General features: G+C 37.0%; 1 protein-coding gene across 8 annotated transcripts in view; it reads left to right on the top strand.

The window, feature by feature from the left end:
* NBEA (neurobeachin) overlaps positions 1-19520 on the top strand; it is a 470888-nt gene that overhangs the window by 422347 nt on the left and 29021 nt on the right. For all 8 annotated transcript variants that reach the window (XM_015277560.4, XM_040704875.2, XM_025153000.3 and 5 more), the window contains one exon: positions 1818-1985. In XM_015277560.4, the coding sequence (XP_015133046.2) occupies positions 1818-1985 (168 nt within the window). The remainder of the gene's footprint in view (positions 1-1817; positions 1986-19520) is intronic.

Here is a 19520-nt window from a genome sequence, read left to right as displayed (position 1 = left end):
TTTATTATTAATGTATTTTAATAACATTAGGCAAAATTTACATGTGATGGCCTGTGATTTTGGAAAGGGAGTAACACCATTTTATACAGTTCTCTGCAACATTTGTTTGCAGGTTCTTGTAGAATCCCAAACTTCAGCCCTTGAAAACTGAGCTTCATGTCAGTTATGAAGCCTGAGCCTTCCCATCCATTTTCCTCAGAAATAGTGTTCACTGATTTTGTCAGAGAAGCATCTGGTTTTCAACCATGGCATAGAATTCCTCTTCTATGTGAAGCACTGGGGAATGATTGCCTGAATGGAGGAATTAGGATTACTCAAGAGAATAAGCCAACACAAAGCAAGTGAACAACAAACACCAACAAAACATAATCTTTGAAAATTAAAAGTACTACATAACATTACATAACAGATTGCTGTCAGCTCTGCCTGTGTGCAGATGGAAGACAGTAAGCTTGACATAGATGTTTACATAATAAATTGTATTAAGGCTGGTATTCTTTTCTTCAGACAGAGCCAGGCTCTTGTCTAGCAGTGCCCAGGGCTAAGACCAGAGGCCATGGACACAAACTGAAGCACAGGAGGTTCCCTCTGAGCACCAGGAGCACTTCTGCGCTGTGCGGTAATGGAGCACTGGCACAGGCTGCCCAGAGGCTGTGGGATCTCCTCCTGGGGGATCTTCCAAAGCCCCCTCAACACAGCCCTGGGCACCCTGCTCTGGGTGCCCCTGCTGGGACAGGGGCTGAACAAGTTGGCATCCAGAGTTCCTGAAAACCTCAAGTATTCTGTGATTTCTTTATTAGTTTTCTTGAAATAAACTAATTGGAAGTTAGCGTTCAGATCTAAGAAGTGAGCTGAATCTACTCTGATCAAAGGGAACTAGGTATACAGTACTGTATTAAAGCACGATTCTGATCTATTTTGGGCAAGGCACATACAGAAACATTGTTAGTGGAACAAGAATCTTCATTTTAGTACCAGTTCGTGTTTATTTTAGGCCTTCTCTAGCATTGGGAATCAAAGAATTAGAGTATCTAACATACATTCTGAATCAGCTTGGTAAAGGGATAAGGAGGAGCTATGTAATGCCTTCAGGCTTTGAAAGTTCCATTTCAGGCAGTGATATCTACTGAGGATGCAAATAGTTTGATAAAAGCATAGTGGTTGTATAATACTCAGTATTATCACCGTCATTCCCTCTGTCTAGAGTTAGTCCCTTTCCATATGCTAAGCAACAGGGTAACAATCCTTGAAGACATTTCTAAACTAGTCATGTCCTGTCTTTTCCCTGGTGGACAAATCTCGTGTCAGAAACGAATATGAAAAAGAATCTTTTCCTGTGAGAAATAAGTGAAAATTCACACAGAGGGTTCAGAACCTGATTTTGTCAATACAGCTTTGTAATACTCAAGTTTCCCTGTTAGATTTAAGGCTAATTAGAACTAGTTGGAAAAACGTGGAGGAATATTGGGTTTATGAAATTGTTTTCTCACTTTTATCTGTTTTCTTGAGGAATTATCTAACTTACTGACAAGCCCAAATAATTATTAAACCCTTGCAACTAGGAGAAACACAGTAGCTGAAAAGAAAAATACCTTGATATAAAGTTGAATGAAAGAAAAATATCTTTTTATTTTTTTTTCCCCCAATGTAATTCTGTTTTTTAATGTTTGAAAGATTTCAAATGAATTGAATGAGCCTGAACACGAAATGTAATGATACATATTATGATTCCTCAGTTAATAGGAGACGGTAGGATATAATTTAAGCACCAAAGTGCAAGATGGAATTTACTTCCTTACTCTGAACTTCACTTGCAGGCCCTGGAAAGCGAATTTGTGTCATGCCAACTTCATCAGTGGATTGACCTTATATTTGGCTACAAGCAACGGGGACCAGAAGCAGTGCGTGCACTCAATGTTTTCCACTACCTAACATATGAGGGCTCTGTGAACCTGGACAGTATCACTGATCCTGTCCTCAGGGAGGTAGGTGTTTATGCTATTTCATTCTAAAGACTGCTGTCATATCACAAGAAATGGTACTTTTTTCATCTTTCGCTGCTGCCAAAAATTGTAGGGTATGGTTCAGAATCTGAACCCTTCAGAATCAAGAATTAATTAGCTAGCCATAAAACAGATGTCCCAGGATATTTTGTTTGCTAGGATTTACTAATATACTCATATTTTATAACTACTTGTGATATGGAAAATTGTAACATAATGTATATTCTATAATTTAAATTCTGAAACTTTTTATAATTAATCACTTTTAGTAAGTTCACTTACTAGAACTGAAAAGCTAAAGAAAAAAGGCTGCATCACAGTCACAGGAAAAAAAATCTAACATTTTCAAGCAGATAATGTGGGAAACAATATGTTTATGGATATGAAAATGCTTGCTAGATGGACAGTGGAAATAATTCAGATTACTTTTGTGTTAATCATATAAATCATAATCAAAATGATGCCAACATAGAAAATGTTTGCTATTGTGCATATAAACATTTATGTTTGTATGTATGTGCATAATATATGTATGTACATAGAGTGTGCATCTGAAATGTCATAATCAGTAAATTTTAAGAAGAAAAGTACTAGTTACCTTGATATATGTTTCCTTCCAGTTTCTGTATTTGTTTTTAGTAAGACTGTTAATTTCAATCATTATTTCTCAAATATCGTCCAATCGTTGGATAAGACAATTGAAATTAGGTGGAAAGTGTGAAGAAGCAACAGCTGCTAGATGAGTACCGCTGTGATGAAGCTGTACACACAATCTTCCATTCCCCCAGATAGCTACCATCTGCTGTATGCAAAATAGTAATAATTTATACATTGCCAGGCGATGTGTTATTGTTTGTTTGTTTGTTTTTACATCTTGGAATTGCTCTGAAATCTACAGATTTCAGAGGGAAGTATGTTAGAGAAAGCAATTGAATTCAGTGTAATTCTGGGTTTTGTCATGTTGTTTTCTAGTAGTGAGTTGTATCTTTCTACATTTGGTGCTTTTTCAGGAACAGAACTGAAAAAACCATTTGGTTTCTTATGTTACTATAGCTGGATTTTCACCTCATGCACTGCAAAGCTTATATTTTGTACACAGTATTTGCTTGGTTTTACAAATGGACAAAATTGCATTGATATCAAATATTTGATGTTAATGTGCACAAAATCATCTTCTGCATTTAAAACTTTGATGATGAGTCAAAAAAGTAGAAAACTGCAAAAACAAAGGAGCAGTGGTTTTTAAAGCATAAAACAGGTGTCAAGCACCATGAATGCAAGGGATTAGCATGGCTTAAGGTCCTGATTTGCATGGGCAGACTCTGATGTCTTGACTTTAAAGATCTGCTCCCACAGGGCAGCTTGTAGGATTGAGGTCTATCTGTCTGTCTGTGCACCTTATTTAACATCTTATGACATGATGAGGCTCTTCAGCTCTCCTGTGGCTCTGCTTACATGCATAACTTGTCATCAGAAATTTCAAGAAATTCATGGAAATGTTTTTGTTCACTCACTTGTACATCTAACCCATGCCCTCTCAGTCAGTAGCGCATAAACCTCTTCTTAAGCTTTTATTTATGCCAAGTAAACAACTGAAAGCACAACTTAATCCTTATTGCCATAATGAAGATTAGCAAAGAAAATACATTGCTAGTAGCGAGAACACAAAATATCTTAAAAAAATAAATATCTGTTTATGAAAGTAGGAGACATTCTCCATCCAGTAACAAAGCATTTGACATTTTGATGATCTACCAGATGTCTTGTTTATTTTACAAGTATATATACTCTATATATATTGTTGTATGGACACATTTTTTTTTTTCTTATTTTATTCCCATTTTTACCAGATATTGCAGAAAATAAATTAAAAGCAAAAAGTTCTTTAAAAGCCTGAAATGTAAAGACAGATACACTAGACTCTATGTAAGTAATGATAACAGTTATTTAACGTATATTATAATGGTACGTGGTGGCATCTTGTGCCTTAACATGGAAGCATGGCCATTTAAAATTAATGGAGCTTTACAGTTATCCAAGAAATTCCATAGCTCAGCATACAAGTTCATTTGGTATTTATTTTCTAAATAAATGGGAGCATTTCCTTGCTTTGGCACAAAGATGGTGAATGTACTGAATAAATGACAGTGAAAAAAGCAAATAAATGCACATTCATTGACAGCAGCCATTATCAGACCAATGTCCACAGATAGGGCAGTAGCATCTTCAAACTGTGTCCGTAACTAACAGTGTGTGGAGCTGAGTCACTGCAGAACCTTTCTAGTGAGATGAGGCTCCAAATAAAGTCACACTGAGGTCTGACCTGATTGAAAGGCATCATTTAAAAAGGCAGATCCCAGTGACGTACTCATACTTTCCATTGGCCTTTTTGCTTCCACCATTTACTTAAGACCTCACAGCTACTGCAGAATGGCAAAGTGGTTACTTCAGCCTCCATTTGGTTGGAATTAAAATGTAGTCAATGATGGTGCGTTTTAACCCAGGCTGAGGGAGCTGAGCTTGTTCAGCCTGGAGAAGAGAAGGCTGCGGGGTGACCTCATTGCAGCCTTCCAGTACCTAAAGGAAGCCTACAAACAGGAGGGGAGCCAACTCTTTACAAGGGTAGATAATGGCAGGACAAGGGGAAATAGTTTTAAGTTGAGGGAAGGATCATTTAGGTTGGATATCAGGGGGAAATTCTTTACAAAGAGGGTGCTGGAACAGGCTGCCCAGGGAGGTTGTGGATGCCCCATCCCTGGAGGTGTTCAAGGCCAGGTTGGATAGGGCAATGGGCAGCCTGGTCTAGTATTAGATATTGGGGTTGTTGCAGGCTGGAGCTTGATGATCCTTGAGGTCCCTTCCAGCCCAAGCCATTCTATGATTCTGTGATTCCTGCCATCAGCTACATCTTTCTCAAGTGCATGCAGGAGCCCTGAAAGAACTCTCCAAGGTTTGACATTCTAAAACATCCATCCTGGGCTGTTTTCCTTCTCCGCCATTCTGGATGAAACCGGAATGGCGGGATAGCATTAAACTTTATGTTATTGAAGTCTCTGAAGTGTCATATGTCTGTCCCTCTAAAAAGTCTTTGGGAAGTTAAGTTCTGCACTTGGTGGGTGAAATAAACCACTTTCATTTAGACATACTGATCTTGATTTTTCAAACAACTGTCATTTTCTGATACCACTGGGGGAAAAAAAAGAAAAAAGAAAAAGAAAGAAAGAAAATGAGAGCCAATCTTCACTTAAATGCTCCGCAGGACATATAAACCTGAATTTTGTTGTTCAGGTATTTTATGATTAGAATTTGGAAAATTCTCTCATTTGGTCAGTTCTGGTAGCTTCTGTTATTCTGCACAACACAAAATTGTTTCCGTCTTGTAGTAAGGAGGAGGAAAAACGTTTTGTGAAATATATTTCTTTTCATTACAACCTTTTACATTTTATTTTTACTTTTTTAATGTATAAGTGGTGAGAAGGAAGCTGGAACTTGAAGAACAGCTTAAGGATATTGATTCATTCTTGCTTGACAGGTGAAATCATGGTTGCAGCACTAACCACAGCAATTACAGCATTAAAATGTCAAGAAATTAGAGGTCAGAATAACAGATAATTTTCTTCCTTTTGTCAGATTAAAAACTGACATTCTTTGACAGCACAGGATCTCTAGCTGAGAAAATTATGACAGCTTAACTCAACTTGTACTTGTAAAGCAGTAATTGATAATGAACTTTACTATGACAGTCTTCTCCTGTGGAGAAACATGACAGAACATCGCTGGTACAAAGCCTGTATCTCTTTTTAATATGTAAACAGTAGTTATATTGGACATTAGATGTTATTTGGAATTGTCTTTACTGTTAGTATACATCATAATCCAAGTCATTTCCACAGGACAGATTCAGCTGACTTCAGAGAGCTGATGCTCAGAACACTAATGCATAAAGAACAGTATCTGCAATGTAGTTTGTATTACTGTTTTTGTATTATTTCTTTAGGAAAATATAATTTCTCCTCTGGTTTCTCCCTAAATATCTACAGCTTTCAGGACCCTTACTTCCCCCTGTGCCCCCCCCCCCCCCCTCCTTTTTTTTCTTCTCTCAATTGCTTCTTGTCCAAGTTGAAATACCTGGAAGAACATTGGGATTTTTGCAGATACCAACATTTGAACACCTGGAAACCTGAATAATCAAAAATCAGTAGAGTTGTGGTTTTTTTCAAGTTAGGAACTTGTTTCTGCATGACAGTGTTGTGGCTGGAAAGAAACAGAATAGTTATCCCTGTCATTAGGAAATGCAAAAAAAGAGCTGGAATTATGGATCAAACTCAAAATATCATTCAGGTAGTATATAGTGGACTGATACCTTGTAACACCAAAAGCATATATTAAGTAAAACCCCATAATATTTCAGACATGTTTATTTGTTTAAAATATTTTTAGATCACTCTTTATTTCTCTACACACTCAATTTGCTTGTGATTAGAAATACTTGGAAAGGTGAAGTTAAAAATTATCTTACACAACTATTTTTTGCATTATGCTGTAGATTAACTTCTTGACTTCTTTATGTTCAGTGTGAGCTACAAATGCAGCTAAGCTATCCTGCCAGCATGCTGCATCCTCACCAGAAGCTTGCATGCCTTCAGTGTGTTGGGAATCATAGAATCATGAAGGCTGGAAAAGATCTCTGGGATCATCTAGTCCAACTGCACACCACTGATATTGCTCACTCAACTATGTTCCTCAGTACCACATCTATGTATTCTTTGAACACAGGAAAGGGAGGCAAGATGGTGGGAAGTTACTGGGCTCAGATATTTATTCTGAACCTGTTCCGAAACTCAAAATACCTGAGCAAATTGAAAAATTATTACTGTTGTCAGTGTTTGACAGTCAGTCGCTGTCCTAGGAGTACAGTTTTGCTGGCAGCTAACAGAACATATGGCCTATGCAATATTTATTTCTTTGGTAGTGAATTGATATTGAAATAAGTTGAAAATTCATAATCATTCAATAGTCTTACAGTGCATTTCAGTTACCCTCCTTTCTGGGTTTTATTTTTTGTATTATATTTTCTTCTGTTACCTCTATCTTTGATCTGACAGGAATAACAAAGCATCCTTCTGGATCTGCTATAGTGAAATATGCCCACAGGAAGCAGAGTAGATCACATCAGTTTTCACTTCTTTTTTTTTTTCTCTTCCTTTTCTCCCCCTCCTTGCTGAAACATTCTTTGCTACTACAGAGGGCTGACATGATCGGGCTGTCAAGACTCAGCAAGATAGATATATCTTTAACAAAGGGAGGGGGGAGGCAAGCCTTTCCCTAGTGGCTGAACCTGAGAAATTTATGAGGAAAAAATTAACACGCTGCTCTAATGGCACTATATAACACTTCCAGTGTAACACTGGCCCCTGTGACTGTGTGCTTGTTCTTGCTTTCGCTTGGAGGTATTCTTCTTTATTCTTATTTCATTGGTAACTTGTTAGATCTTTCTCTGCTGGGCACCGTTTCTTTGATGTGACAGGAAAATCAAAACCACCCCTATGGATCTGCTCGATTGAATTGTACCCATAGCACTGGCCACTTCTATATTCAGTTGTGCTTAATTGCCTCCATACAAGGAGTAGCCTTCACTTCCTCTCTTGGAGCAGCACTGGCTAGACATGGATATGGATAGCTGTGAAGTAAGTAGGAAACAGCAAGCAGTATCAATATCTACTTCTTTCTCAGTGAACTGAAGGAGTCTGTAGAGCAGAACCAGTTATTCTTGCAAAAGCCATCACTGGAGTGAAATTATTTTCTTGTATGCTGTCACTGTTCTTCACTGAGAAATGCATACTTTAACTGGGTTTTGTCAAGAACTCTACATCCCCTGCACTTCCAAATATCATGTTTTGAAGTCAAATAAAACATTTTCTCTCACATTTATGCCCACTTTGGGGAAAAAAAAAACACCTTGATTAGCTAATAATTCTTTTGTTTATCTGTGAATCTGTTCTGTGTGACTGAACCACAGAATCACAGAATTGCAGGGGTTGGAAGGGATCTCAAGAGATCATCAAGTCCAACCCCTCTGCTAAAGCGAGTTCCTTACAGTAGGTCACTCAGGTAGGCGTCCGGATGGGTCTTGAATATCTCTCCATAGAAGAAAACTACACAGCCTCTCTCAACAGCCTGTTCCAGTGCTCTTTCATCCTTACAGTAAAGAAGCTCTTCTGCATGTTTGTATGGAATTTCCTACATTCAAGTTTTAGGCCATTATTCCTTGTCCTAATACTACACACCACCAAGAAGATCCTGGCCTTATCCATTTGCTTCCCACCACTCTTTAGATATTTATAAACATTAATCAGATCTCCCCTCAGTCTTCTTTTCCCCAACTCTAACAGACCCAGTCTACTCAGCCTTGCCTTGTACGGGAGATACTCCATGCCCTTTATCATATTTCTGATCCTCCACTGGAGATACCATTAATATATATATATATATGTATGGCATATATATGCATTCATATAAGTATGAATGCATTATAGATGAAAAAAAATTTGAAATATTTTGGTGAATTTTTTCTGATCTGAGTTCATGGCTATTCCTGGACCATGCTGTTATATGTGTACAGGAATTCAGAAACTTTTGATGGTCAAGAAAATGCACAGTTTCTAGAATTAAAACAAATTGTGGCTTATAGGTCTACAGTGGTGAGCAAAAAGAGATAGGATCTGTTTACTGATCATTGTACAGGTGATTAAAAAGCTCAGCATCTGAACAGAACTAAGCACTTTCATGCAACATGTAAGGTGATCCATTCATGCACCAGTCATTCAAACTAAGGAACTACAGATAACTGACTTATTTAGCTGACTACTATTCATCTAACCAGTTTAAAAAATATTTCAGATAATCAATTCATCAAAGAAATACTAGGGTGAGTTTGTGAATAACTTGTAGCCCAGGAGTCATCTCAGTCTTCTCTGAGTATTATTTGGACCAATTTTCTGACAATTTCTTATATAGTTTACTTATTTCTGTACATTTTTATTCAGAACATCCTGGAGTTTTACCCAGACCAGTTTTAGTGCTTTGCCCATATAAAAAATCCATAGCCTGTAGCCATTATCACTCCCTTTTACTGCAGAAGTATGAAAAATACACCTCTTGTTTATGACCATTTCTTCTTTATTGTTGGGTTATTTTGTTTTTCTCCATATGGATGACAGGTACCAATTATTTGTCTTTAAAATTAGCAGCAAGCATTTTAACATACACCTAAAGTAATATTTTATGTGAGAGAGACAGAGAGCAAAAGAGATAGGGTGAAAATTACTGCTGCTGATTGTAAGAGAAATAGCTTGAAGGGGCTTCTTTTTGCCTATTAGCACAGATTTCAGTTATATTACCCTGTCATTACCTCAGCATAAATTAACAATTATTCAAAGCATTTCACACACACGAGTTTATGGGAACAGATAATATTCAGTCTAAGTATATAGTCATTCACTTAGAAAGATGCAAAGCTGAGCTTTCTAAATGTTTTAAACATATTGATAATGTGCCTCTTTAATGCCATTTTGAAGCCTGTGTACAGTATATCTACATTATTGTTTTCAATTTATGTCAAAAACAAAGTGAAGTTTTGAAGAATGTGTACTGGGAAATACTCCAAACAGAATTATTTCTTTATAAGCTAAACCCTGAAAACAACTGAGAACATTTACTTTAAATTTAACAGTAGAACCTATTTCCAAAACTGAAATTCTAATATACACTAGAGCTTCATGAATAGTACGTATGACACCTTTCAGTTTGTACCTACTTCTCTGTCAGTCTCTTTCCAGTGTTTAGTTTTGAAGGTTTTCCTGTTCTCTGAGATAGTTCTTGTGTCCTGTACTGGATAAACTGACAGCTGGCAGATGTTTGGAGGCATCATAACCACTGAATTTACTGTAGAAATACATGCTTTGCAAACCTCAGAGCACCTTCCTACGGTGGGAAGAAGGCAGGATGTGTGAAAAGTGAAGCCGAGAGCAGAGTGAGAAGCCAGCTTTTGCTTTCTGTTCAGTACATGCAGTAATTATTCATAAGCTAAAAAATATTGTGTTCATTACAGTTTTTTTTTTTTCCCACAAATTTGAGATAAAAAACACTAAGCAAGAATAAAATATGTATATTGGATACTTCGCCTTGCTCAGTCTGTTCTGCATTCCAAGCATTAAAAAAGTCTTCAGTGATCATGTTTTATATCAATAATAAACCAGAAGGAAAAAAGCCACAGCCAAAATGCATTCTTTAATGATTAAGTACCCTTTCCTCTTTTATTACTGCAAGATTTCAGAAGGCCTGTTCTGCTGTTTGCTTCTCTGTTTTCCTTCTTTTATTTTGTGTTTTCCTACAGGGCATGTTCTTAATCTTAAAATAAGTAGTGATAAATATGTTGTGTATGTTCTGTGTAATGACTTTCTGAAATATTAAGTTATCCTTTTTTTTTTTTTTTTTTTCTTTTCCTGGCAGTTGAGACTACTCATTAGCTTAGCTATTTTGAAATGTTTGTTTTCCACTTGGAGGAAGGACCTCCAAGATCAACCAGTCCAACCATCTACCTACCAACAACATTTCTCCACTAGCCCATGTCCCTGCATACAACATCAAAATATTTCTTGAACACCTCCAGAGATGGTGACTCCACCACCTCTCTGGGCAGCCCATTCCAGTGCATCAATTCCTCTCAACTAATGGCCAAATTGCAAAGGGATACCAACAGTCACTAATAGACCCCTTTGGTCATGGTTGAACTTCCCCTTCAGAGAAGAGCATCCCAGTGATGAGAGAACAGAGATGAGTGGTTTTTGAACAGCATTTCCAGGGCTCAGCTGGAAATAATAGTGAAAGGTGAAATGTAGCAGAAAAGCGGGGACATAGAGAGTTGCTAATGACAGCTGAGAGAGAGATACTACTTCGTCTGATATCAGTTTAGCACTTAGATGATCAAGTTCAGGAAAAGTCAGGCTTAATGGCAAAAGTTTTCTAAGATCTGCAGGCTGTAATTATGCACAAATCTCATATGAAAAAATGTAGAAACCTCATTGGGTGAGTGATTTCAAAATAACATGGGCAATGCATTGTTAGAAAGCATGGTGTGTGGAAAAACCCAGACTTTTCCATCTGTATATCTTGATCTGATATGTTATCTTTGTGCAGGTAGCCATGAGAATAATAATAACCGGAGTATTTTGTCAGTAACTCTATGTCAGTCTGTACCTCTTACAATTACATTAACTTCCATCCTGAGTCATTGCATCTTCTTTTTGTTCTGAAGTTTTTTGACAATTCAATAGTTTATGTAGGAATTCATTTTAAAAATTGATACCTTATTCAAGATACGCAATTTAACTCTTCGGAGTTTTTTGTTATTCAAGTCTTGCTGTCTGAACAATTGGATATTTGGTCCTCTGCTGACTTACGTAGACTGAAGTCATTCAGTAGGTGAAAAAATGTGTTCAGAAGATGTGGTGAGCATCTTCCATGTATAGATTACTACCCCTATTACACAGTCTACAGCCAAAGCCAGCTGTATTTAGTTTAGACCAAATCCCCAAAACTAAGTCCTGACCTAAATATTCATGCTCCTTTTTTAGTTCTTACATTGCAAATTTTGTCAGAACTTTGCAGAAAATGTATAAATGTATAGTAATTAGCAAAATCTGAAAGAAAGATATTTAATGCAAATGTGTGTGCCTTTCTTAAGATAGTGGACCACACCAAGGAGCAAAATGTAATCAAAGTAGAAGAAGACTTGGCAACAATTAAAAAAAAAATCCCTTAAATCAGGTATAAAATCAGAAGAGAAAAAATAAAGGACAATTTAGAGGAATTTAAGAACTCTTATTTTTTTAAAAATCATTCCCTTCTCAATAAATAAACTTCTTATGCAGAAACTTTACACACATTTATTGTAGATTTTAAAAAGTTTAACTGTGAATTTTTAAAGCTCATAGTTCATCTTTTAAAATAAGAAAAAAATGTACTTAGAACCAGCTGTAAGAATGCACTGTTAAAGCTCTTAGCCACCAAGAAAAAAATTAATCAGAAAAGAGTGGATGAAATTTCAAAGTTTTAATGAAACCTCCTGCTGATATTACTGTTGCATTTTATGATAGGATGTCTATGCTCAAGGGCATTTGTGCTCCTTAAAAATGACAATTAAAAACATGCAGTGTGTCTTAAACAAAGCCAAAGGCAAGGACAGCTAATAAATAGTATTAAACCTAATGTGGTCCCCAATAACTTCTCCCTTCTAATGGCATACAGTAAAATTTTGCAAATGCATAGGAGGCAGAGCACTATTCAGATGACATCAGACTCCCTGAAAACCACGGGAAGCAGCCCAATGCTACTTCCTTGGCTCCACTCCCAATTACTCCCTAATGCGCTTAAAAAGTCTATGGTACTTATGTTTTTATTCCCAACCCAGATAGTCCTTCCCTTCGTTCTGGCAACTGCACAGGTGCCGGCACAGCCGGGCTCTTTCTGCTCTTTCCTAAGCAGCAGAATTAAGAGCCATTTGTTGATATGACTTGAAAATCAAGGGTCCTTCAGATGCATTCACTCTCCCAGTTTCCTCAGAACAGTACTGGTTTCTTTTTTTACTTGATGCGTTGAATGTTGAGAGCTGAGTAGAGATCACAGTGACTGCTTCCACTTTCCAGACAGGGCTGCAGAATAAGGACTGTGATGCTCAGGTTTGCTGTTTGTCCAGACAGGGCTTCATGTTTCTTTCCCCAAAGATCTTCATGAACAGTAGAAGTTTACCCTTTCCTCTGTTTCAATGGAAGGGAAAAATAATGAAAGATTTTTACAGGTATTGTCTCTGTTTTGTAGCATTTCTACTCCCGAAGAGTAACTGGAGCTTTATTACTGTGGGAACAGTTATAAATAACATTGTCCTCACTGCCACAGACTAAGTAGCTTCTGCTCTCAATTCAGCCTTCTGATTAGTGTAAGTGGTGATTCATCAGTAATGCTTGAGTTTGATTTTTTTTTTTATTTCTAAATATAATATATATAATATATAACATATATATATATATATATTTTCCCTCTGAAATGAAGCCCTGCATGTGCCCTTATGTTTAACTGACCAAGCCAGGGTGAGCAGCGTCTCTTCATGTCTGAAGAAAAGAAGTAGAATGGAGGAATAAAGGAGGAGAAATAGAATTGCTTGGGATGATGGACATTTACAAAACTCCTGCTGCCTTGTGGAGAGGATGGGAGATTGAAATCAAGGCCCAATAGGAATGCATAAAAAACAAAAGAGGAGAACAAGACAGGAAGGACATTTGGAGTGTTTGGCACAAGGAAGGATAGAGGAAAAAGGTTAATAATATGGTACCTGGGAGCCTTATAGAAGCAGTGAAGGAATTACCATAGGTCCACAGAGTTCTTGGTATGGTTTTTAATGCAGAGAAATGATTTTTGCAACCTTCCAGATCTTTATGAGATTTTTTTTAGTCTTGACATTTGGAACTCTATTTTCATTAGTAAATTCATTGAGGCATCATTTAATACAGTAAGGAATTTCTACACACACGCATACACACACACACACAACACCTTTATTTTAAGTACTTTTGATTGGTAAATTTTAGCAGATTTCTAAATTCAGTGGATGGTGTTTGAAAAAGTATTGACGGCAATTTTTAGCCTGGCACAAATGAAACTTCAGGCTTTCTGGCTGCTACTCACCGCTTTTCACATGTGGAAACAATTGAAGCATCCCAGACAGCAGCAGCAGTTGTTTTTTTTTTTTTTTTTAGAATGCCTGTAAATTTTAGTGACTGCCAACTAAGGGATGCTAATGACAGTTTTCATATAATTTTTTTTATTCCTTTACTTCCTCTTTTTTAGGCTTTGGAAATCTGTAGTGGTTCCAGTCAAAAAAGAAGTTAGCTTTCAAAATTCAGAGGATTTTTTTATTTCTTACTCAAGGAAATGTAAAAAAAAAATCTGCCTTAGACAGACTTGAAATAACTTATCATTATTGGAGACAATGTGTTTGGAATTCTAGTAGCCACTCAGAAAAGAATGTTGATGTCATAAATTTACTCTGCTTGAAAAAATATAATTTTTCCATTCCAGAGATCTAAAAAGAAAATAAGCTTTCAGTATCCTGGGTTATATTTCATATGAAAACAAGAGAAAAAGAAATTAGTTGAAGTATGTCATTTGGGAGAGGAAAGAGAATGCCAGTAATGGTGGAAGGAAGGAAGGCAGGAAGGAAGGAAGGAAGGAAGAAGGGATGCATAGAAGGATGGCTTCAGGAGGAAGCCATATGGGAAATAATGATTTCTTGAAACTTGAAATTGATGAATCAAGCTCAGAAAAAAATGAAAGAAACAGTTTGGCTGGAATAGAAATTGATGTTTTGAGCAAGATCCTGTAAAGAGCTAAGAGTGAAGAGTGTCTATTAGTAACAGGATTGATATGACAGGTGGCACACAAACGTGATAGAACTGGTTTGGTTGGGTTTGCAAATACTAGATAGGACACATCTGCAGTTCTGCATGTTGTGATGCATTGATTGCTGTCACATAAAGGAGAAACACAAAGTAATAATATCAACAGAGAAATTCTATGTTGCAGGTGTATGATTTAGTAATTTGCATTGCAGAATCAAGATGTCAAAGAGAAGCTTGCTCCGTAGACTTAAGCACCAGATGGGAAAGCTCATCTAGATTGGCGTTTTAACCAGCAAATCACATAGAGCTTTTGTCCATGCAGCCTTTTGAAAGTAAACAGAACTGTTGGTGTCCGATGAATAACAAAGAGGATGTAGAAATGTTTTGTCATATAGGTACAGTTTGAGTGATAAGAAATTATTTCAGTGGACATAAATATTTATCATCCAAAACCAATAATAAGAGCTCTTGTTTTTAAATTAATGAGAGGATGTCTTCAGAAAAGATAAAATGGCTTGTCAGATCAAGAGGAGTCCTTCTTTCTGAGGCTGTCCATTATATAACAATATGACAATGATTTTAGGACAATTATCAATCATCTAAAAATAAAAAACAATCCTGTGCCTGACCGGGTTTCAAATCTTTATGTGTTCATATCTGATGAATTACTGTATCATGCTGTTATGTCTCTCACAAAAGTAACTTAGCAGTAAAATCTTTTGTAATGTGTTGTACTCAGCAGTTTAATAATGATCAAAGAAAGCAGCATTTTCTTTTATAAACTTAATACAGATTTGGGAGAATGATGACAGAGCAATGATTTCATTTGGCATGACATCAATGAACACACAAAGAGTTTCAGTAAATGTTACCAATCCGAATGGGATAGGAATTATTACAAACATGACTGTAAGAAATATGATAGTCAACTGAAGAAAAATATGGCATAGAATGAGAATAATGAGAAAATTCATTATATAAAAGAGAAAGAAATTAAAATATTTTTGAATGAAAATGTACACACAATTATAAAAAATGCATGACTTTCTTTAGTTCCAGCTGATATTCAGAGTTTTGCACAGCAGTGATTTTACAGCAAAGGGATTCTCCCTGTCTGCCTTGTATGCAGTCAAACAGCAGGGAAGGAAAGGCAGCAAAATTGCCATCAGCTGGGAGCAGAACTCGCAGTTTTATAAATTATCACAACTATAAAAAGGAAGTGATGAACAGAGCAGCGTCCCAAGGAACCCCTGTAACAGCATCGACCTTGTCAGAGGAATTGGGAGTTAAAGCTGTTCACTTCAGAGCATAATAGACTTTGCTGTAGCTTTTAGTGTAATTTAATGAGAGAATTTCATTATAGCAGTGGTAAACTCCATTGTTCCAGGCAAAGTTGGAAAGATACAAGACACAGGGGAAAGATGAAAACTGTAGAAAGTTGCTTTTTCCCTCCTTCATGGGTAGAAAGGACAGGGGGAATTTCACTACTTTTCACTGTAAGGAAGTTTTCCATAGCTTTTGAAAGTATGGCAACTGCTGGAGGGGAAAAGGAAGTTTTTGTGCTCAGATATGCAGGAACCTCAGAGACACTGGCTTCCACTTGAGAACATCCCTGAAAGAATCAGGGGCACTCTCACCCAAACCTGCCCTGGCTGGGGCATAGTCATTTTTATGCTGTTTTGGCTTTACCTTCTGTTTGTGAGATGTAGTCACTTTTTTTTTTCTTGTTTGCAATGTCTTTAACTAAGTGTCTACTTAAACTGGGAGAGTGTTTAAAGATTTATGTGTCATGAAAGGCATAGTGGACTGCCAGCGATAAGAACTGGAGAACTATAAAGGTAAAAGAGAGAAGAAGTAGGTATCGCAATTAGTACTTTAATTAGGTAAATATAAAAGCTAAAAGTCAGTGCAAATAAGGTCAGGGATGAACTGATGCCTGTAAAGGGGATGGGAAATGCAGTCCCCTTCATTTTGCATTACTGTCGTAGTGGAATGAGAAAGAGCTCAGGGTTGTGCTGACTGGGAAGGGTCTGAAGCTCCACTCCAAGCTATTGCTCTTCTGCTATGGAGCCATTTAATTGCACGTTGGATCCAGTGAGATACCTCCTGTGTGGGGAAGGTTGCCCCTCTCCACTGTTAAATTAATAAAGTAGTGACCTGCAGAGAAAATCCATTTCTGTGCCCATCTTTCAGTCCCTCGAGTATCTTGATTAAATAACCCACTGTATCAAAGCCTGCAGACTAGTTGAGTCATTGCTTGTCTTTAAACTACAGCACTTCTTTCCTCAGAGCACACTGTAATAAAATGGAAATCAATACTCTTAACCTAACTTACCGAAAGTCCTGAAGATATTGATGCCGTTTAACAGCTGTAGATGCAAATAAAAAAGCAGTATCTCACACGACTAGTACAAAACAATAACATTTGCAAGCTGCTTATGCTACCCACCAAAGGACTGTCAATCACATTCACTGGGAAGAAGTGCTTGGGGCTGCTGAGCACGCTGGCTGCGCGAGCAGGAGAGCATGTTAGAATGCCTGTGTTCACTTCAATGCAGAAATGAAAGAAACTTTCAGGAAAGACAAATATGGATGAATATGGCTGTGGTGCGTATTTCTCAGATGAATATAGATTTTGACTCTTCCCTGGGCTCTGTCCCCATGCACGGGGGAAAATGGCTTGAGAAAAACCTGACACTGAAGGAGCAAAATGCACAAGGATTATGGAAATCAACAATACAAAAAAGGAATATTGAAAAAAAGGAATTAAAACAGAGAAACTGAGTATATATTTTTGAATGTGTGACTTGTTACAGTCGTAATCAGTGAAATGAACAAAACAAAGTCACTTCATATAGGAGTAGAAGTATTGTCTTACAAATTGAAGTATAATCTGGTTTTAGGAGTTTGTTTCTTCTCATCCTACATGACTCTAACTAAAAGTGCTTCCACTTTCATCCTTCTTGTGCTCTGTGATTACCATGCAGCAAAGGGGTGTTTGCAGGTCAGAAAGCCCTTCTCGTTAATTCATGATTTTGCTTGCATTTCCTGAGAACTCTTTTTGAAGAAACAATATGTTAAAAATAGACTGTGTCATGGCTTACCATTTTGTGAGTGTGTGCCACAGAGCAAAGAAAACCTTCTATGATGTTTCCAAACATATCAATTCTCATATTTTCATCTAGAGTTTGTAAATTGTCTCCTGTGCTCCAGGGCTGCCCCTGAACCAGTTGCTTCTCTTCTGGGGTCTGCAGCACACACTGGAGCTAAGCTGGTGGGAAGACCCTGCACTGGGCATGGTTAGCGTATGTGGTGCTTACAACCAACCCTTTCAGTCTGCAGCTCTGCTCCTGGTGGGTTGTGCTGATTGTTACTGGAGCCCTTGACTGCTAAGAAATGGTATTTTTGAACCTGAAGAAACTGATTGCTTGAATTATTTAACGACACACTTGATTTATATTTCTTTCAATCTGCATTCTTAAATAGAGAAAAGTAATTTGGTAGACTGCTGTGAGATCAAAACAGATATCTCTAACTCTTCGTTCCTCATGAAGCTGGCGCTGAGGACTGATCCTCCAAGCCGCAGAGGAGTATCTCAGTATCCCTGTGAATGGAACCTAATAACTTCTTTCCTTTGAGGAAAGCACATTTAGGATATTACTCACTGTAACTAAGAAAAATATCATTCATTAGGCTGGGTGATTTTTTTTTGTATTGATTTCCTGCTCAAAATTGTATATAAGCATAGAATACAAATCTCTGTGTGTTATTTTTAAATGACTAATATTAAGTGCTATGAAGCGATGTTTTGCTTGCTAACATAAATTAGGATGTATGAGATAGAATTATTTTAATCTTTGAATTGTCAGCAAGTTTGCAGATGTTTTTGCTTCCTTGTTCGGACTTATGGTTATCAATAGACTGAGGCCCATTTTATCTTTCTGCACTGTATGGTCATATCCTAACAGCTACTCCCTGAAGTGTCTGCAGTACAAATCTCATTTTATGTGTATTAAAAACAGTAGGGAATCTCAAATCAGCTCACTAAATAGCTTTCCTGCAACACCTTATTAAGAAAGTGGAAACTAGTATAGTTGCCACTTTGCTATTTCAAAAGCATTAAATCTGGCAGCCACTGAATTCCAAGCTTATTTTGTTTGTACACAAAGGACATTTAAAGGTGAAATGAGAGAAAAAATAATTTTATTAAAATACATTTTAAAATAACCAGAATATGTCTTTCAGGGAGCGGTACAGCACTTCCAATATGTTACTCAAGATCTGATGAAAAGGAATTCATTCATTAGGCCAAATTTTTAAAACAAAGATATCAGAAATTTTATGATTTACAGTTCAAGAAAAGCTATGGTGTATACTTAAGTTTCCAGATTTATTTCACATACAACTGTAGTCCTCTGGTAAACAAATCAACGCATTACGTTATTCACAGATCTGCTCTATACCTTTTAGTCTCATGTCATGATCTGATAACACATGACATTAGGAGTGCCCTTGGGCCACTCCCTTATCTCTGTGTGCTTATGGTTATCTTCTGTGTTAGTTTTGACAAGGTTTTTCTGTCCTTTTCAAGTGTTTTGAAATCTAGAGAGGAATAACAGTTCTAGCTGTGCAGCTGTGGGGTTGTGCTGTGCCGTCAGTGCGATAGATGAATGTTATGGTATTTTTAAAGAAACATTGTTCAGTTTCTTTCAGCATCCAAAAGTTTTAAGTTTTTCAAATGGTACTTTTGAAAGAAAAGGATAACATTACTGATCATAGGGTGGGAGAGCAACAGTTGTCCTTGTAAGTGCAAGGCAGAAAAAGCATCCAGTGTTTCCTCGTTGTCAAGGTCTTGGTTCTGCACTTGTTCTGAGTATTGAAGGAAGGATTTGGCGTTCACTTAAGTGTTTTAAAGCATGAGCATATAAATAGGTTTGTGAATATTTGCCAGGACATCTTCAACTGTAAAATAACCTTTACTTTTGACAGTTATGATTGAAGCATCCATCTGAAAAATTCCTGCCGGTTTATTATTTTGTTCTGCTCCTCTTTCTTTTCCCCT

The sequence above is a fragment of the Gallus gallus genome, chromosome 1, assembly GCF_016699485.2.
Source record: "Gallus gallus isolate bGalGal1 chromosome 1, bGalGal1.mat.broiler.GRCg7b, whole genome shotgun sequence".
NCBI classification, from domain to species: Eukaryota; Metazoa; Chordata; class Aves; order Galliformes; family Phasianidae; genus Gallus; species Gallus gallus.
This window is presented reverse-complemented; position numbering and strand designations above follow the sequence as displayed.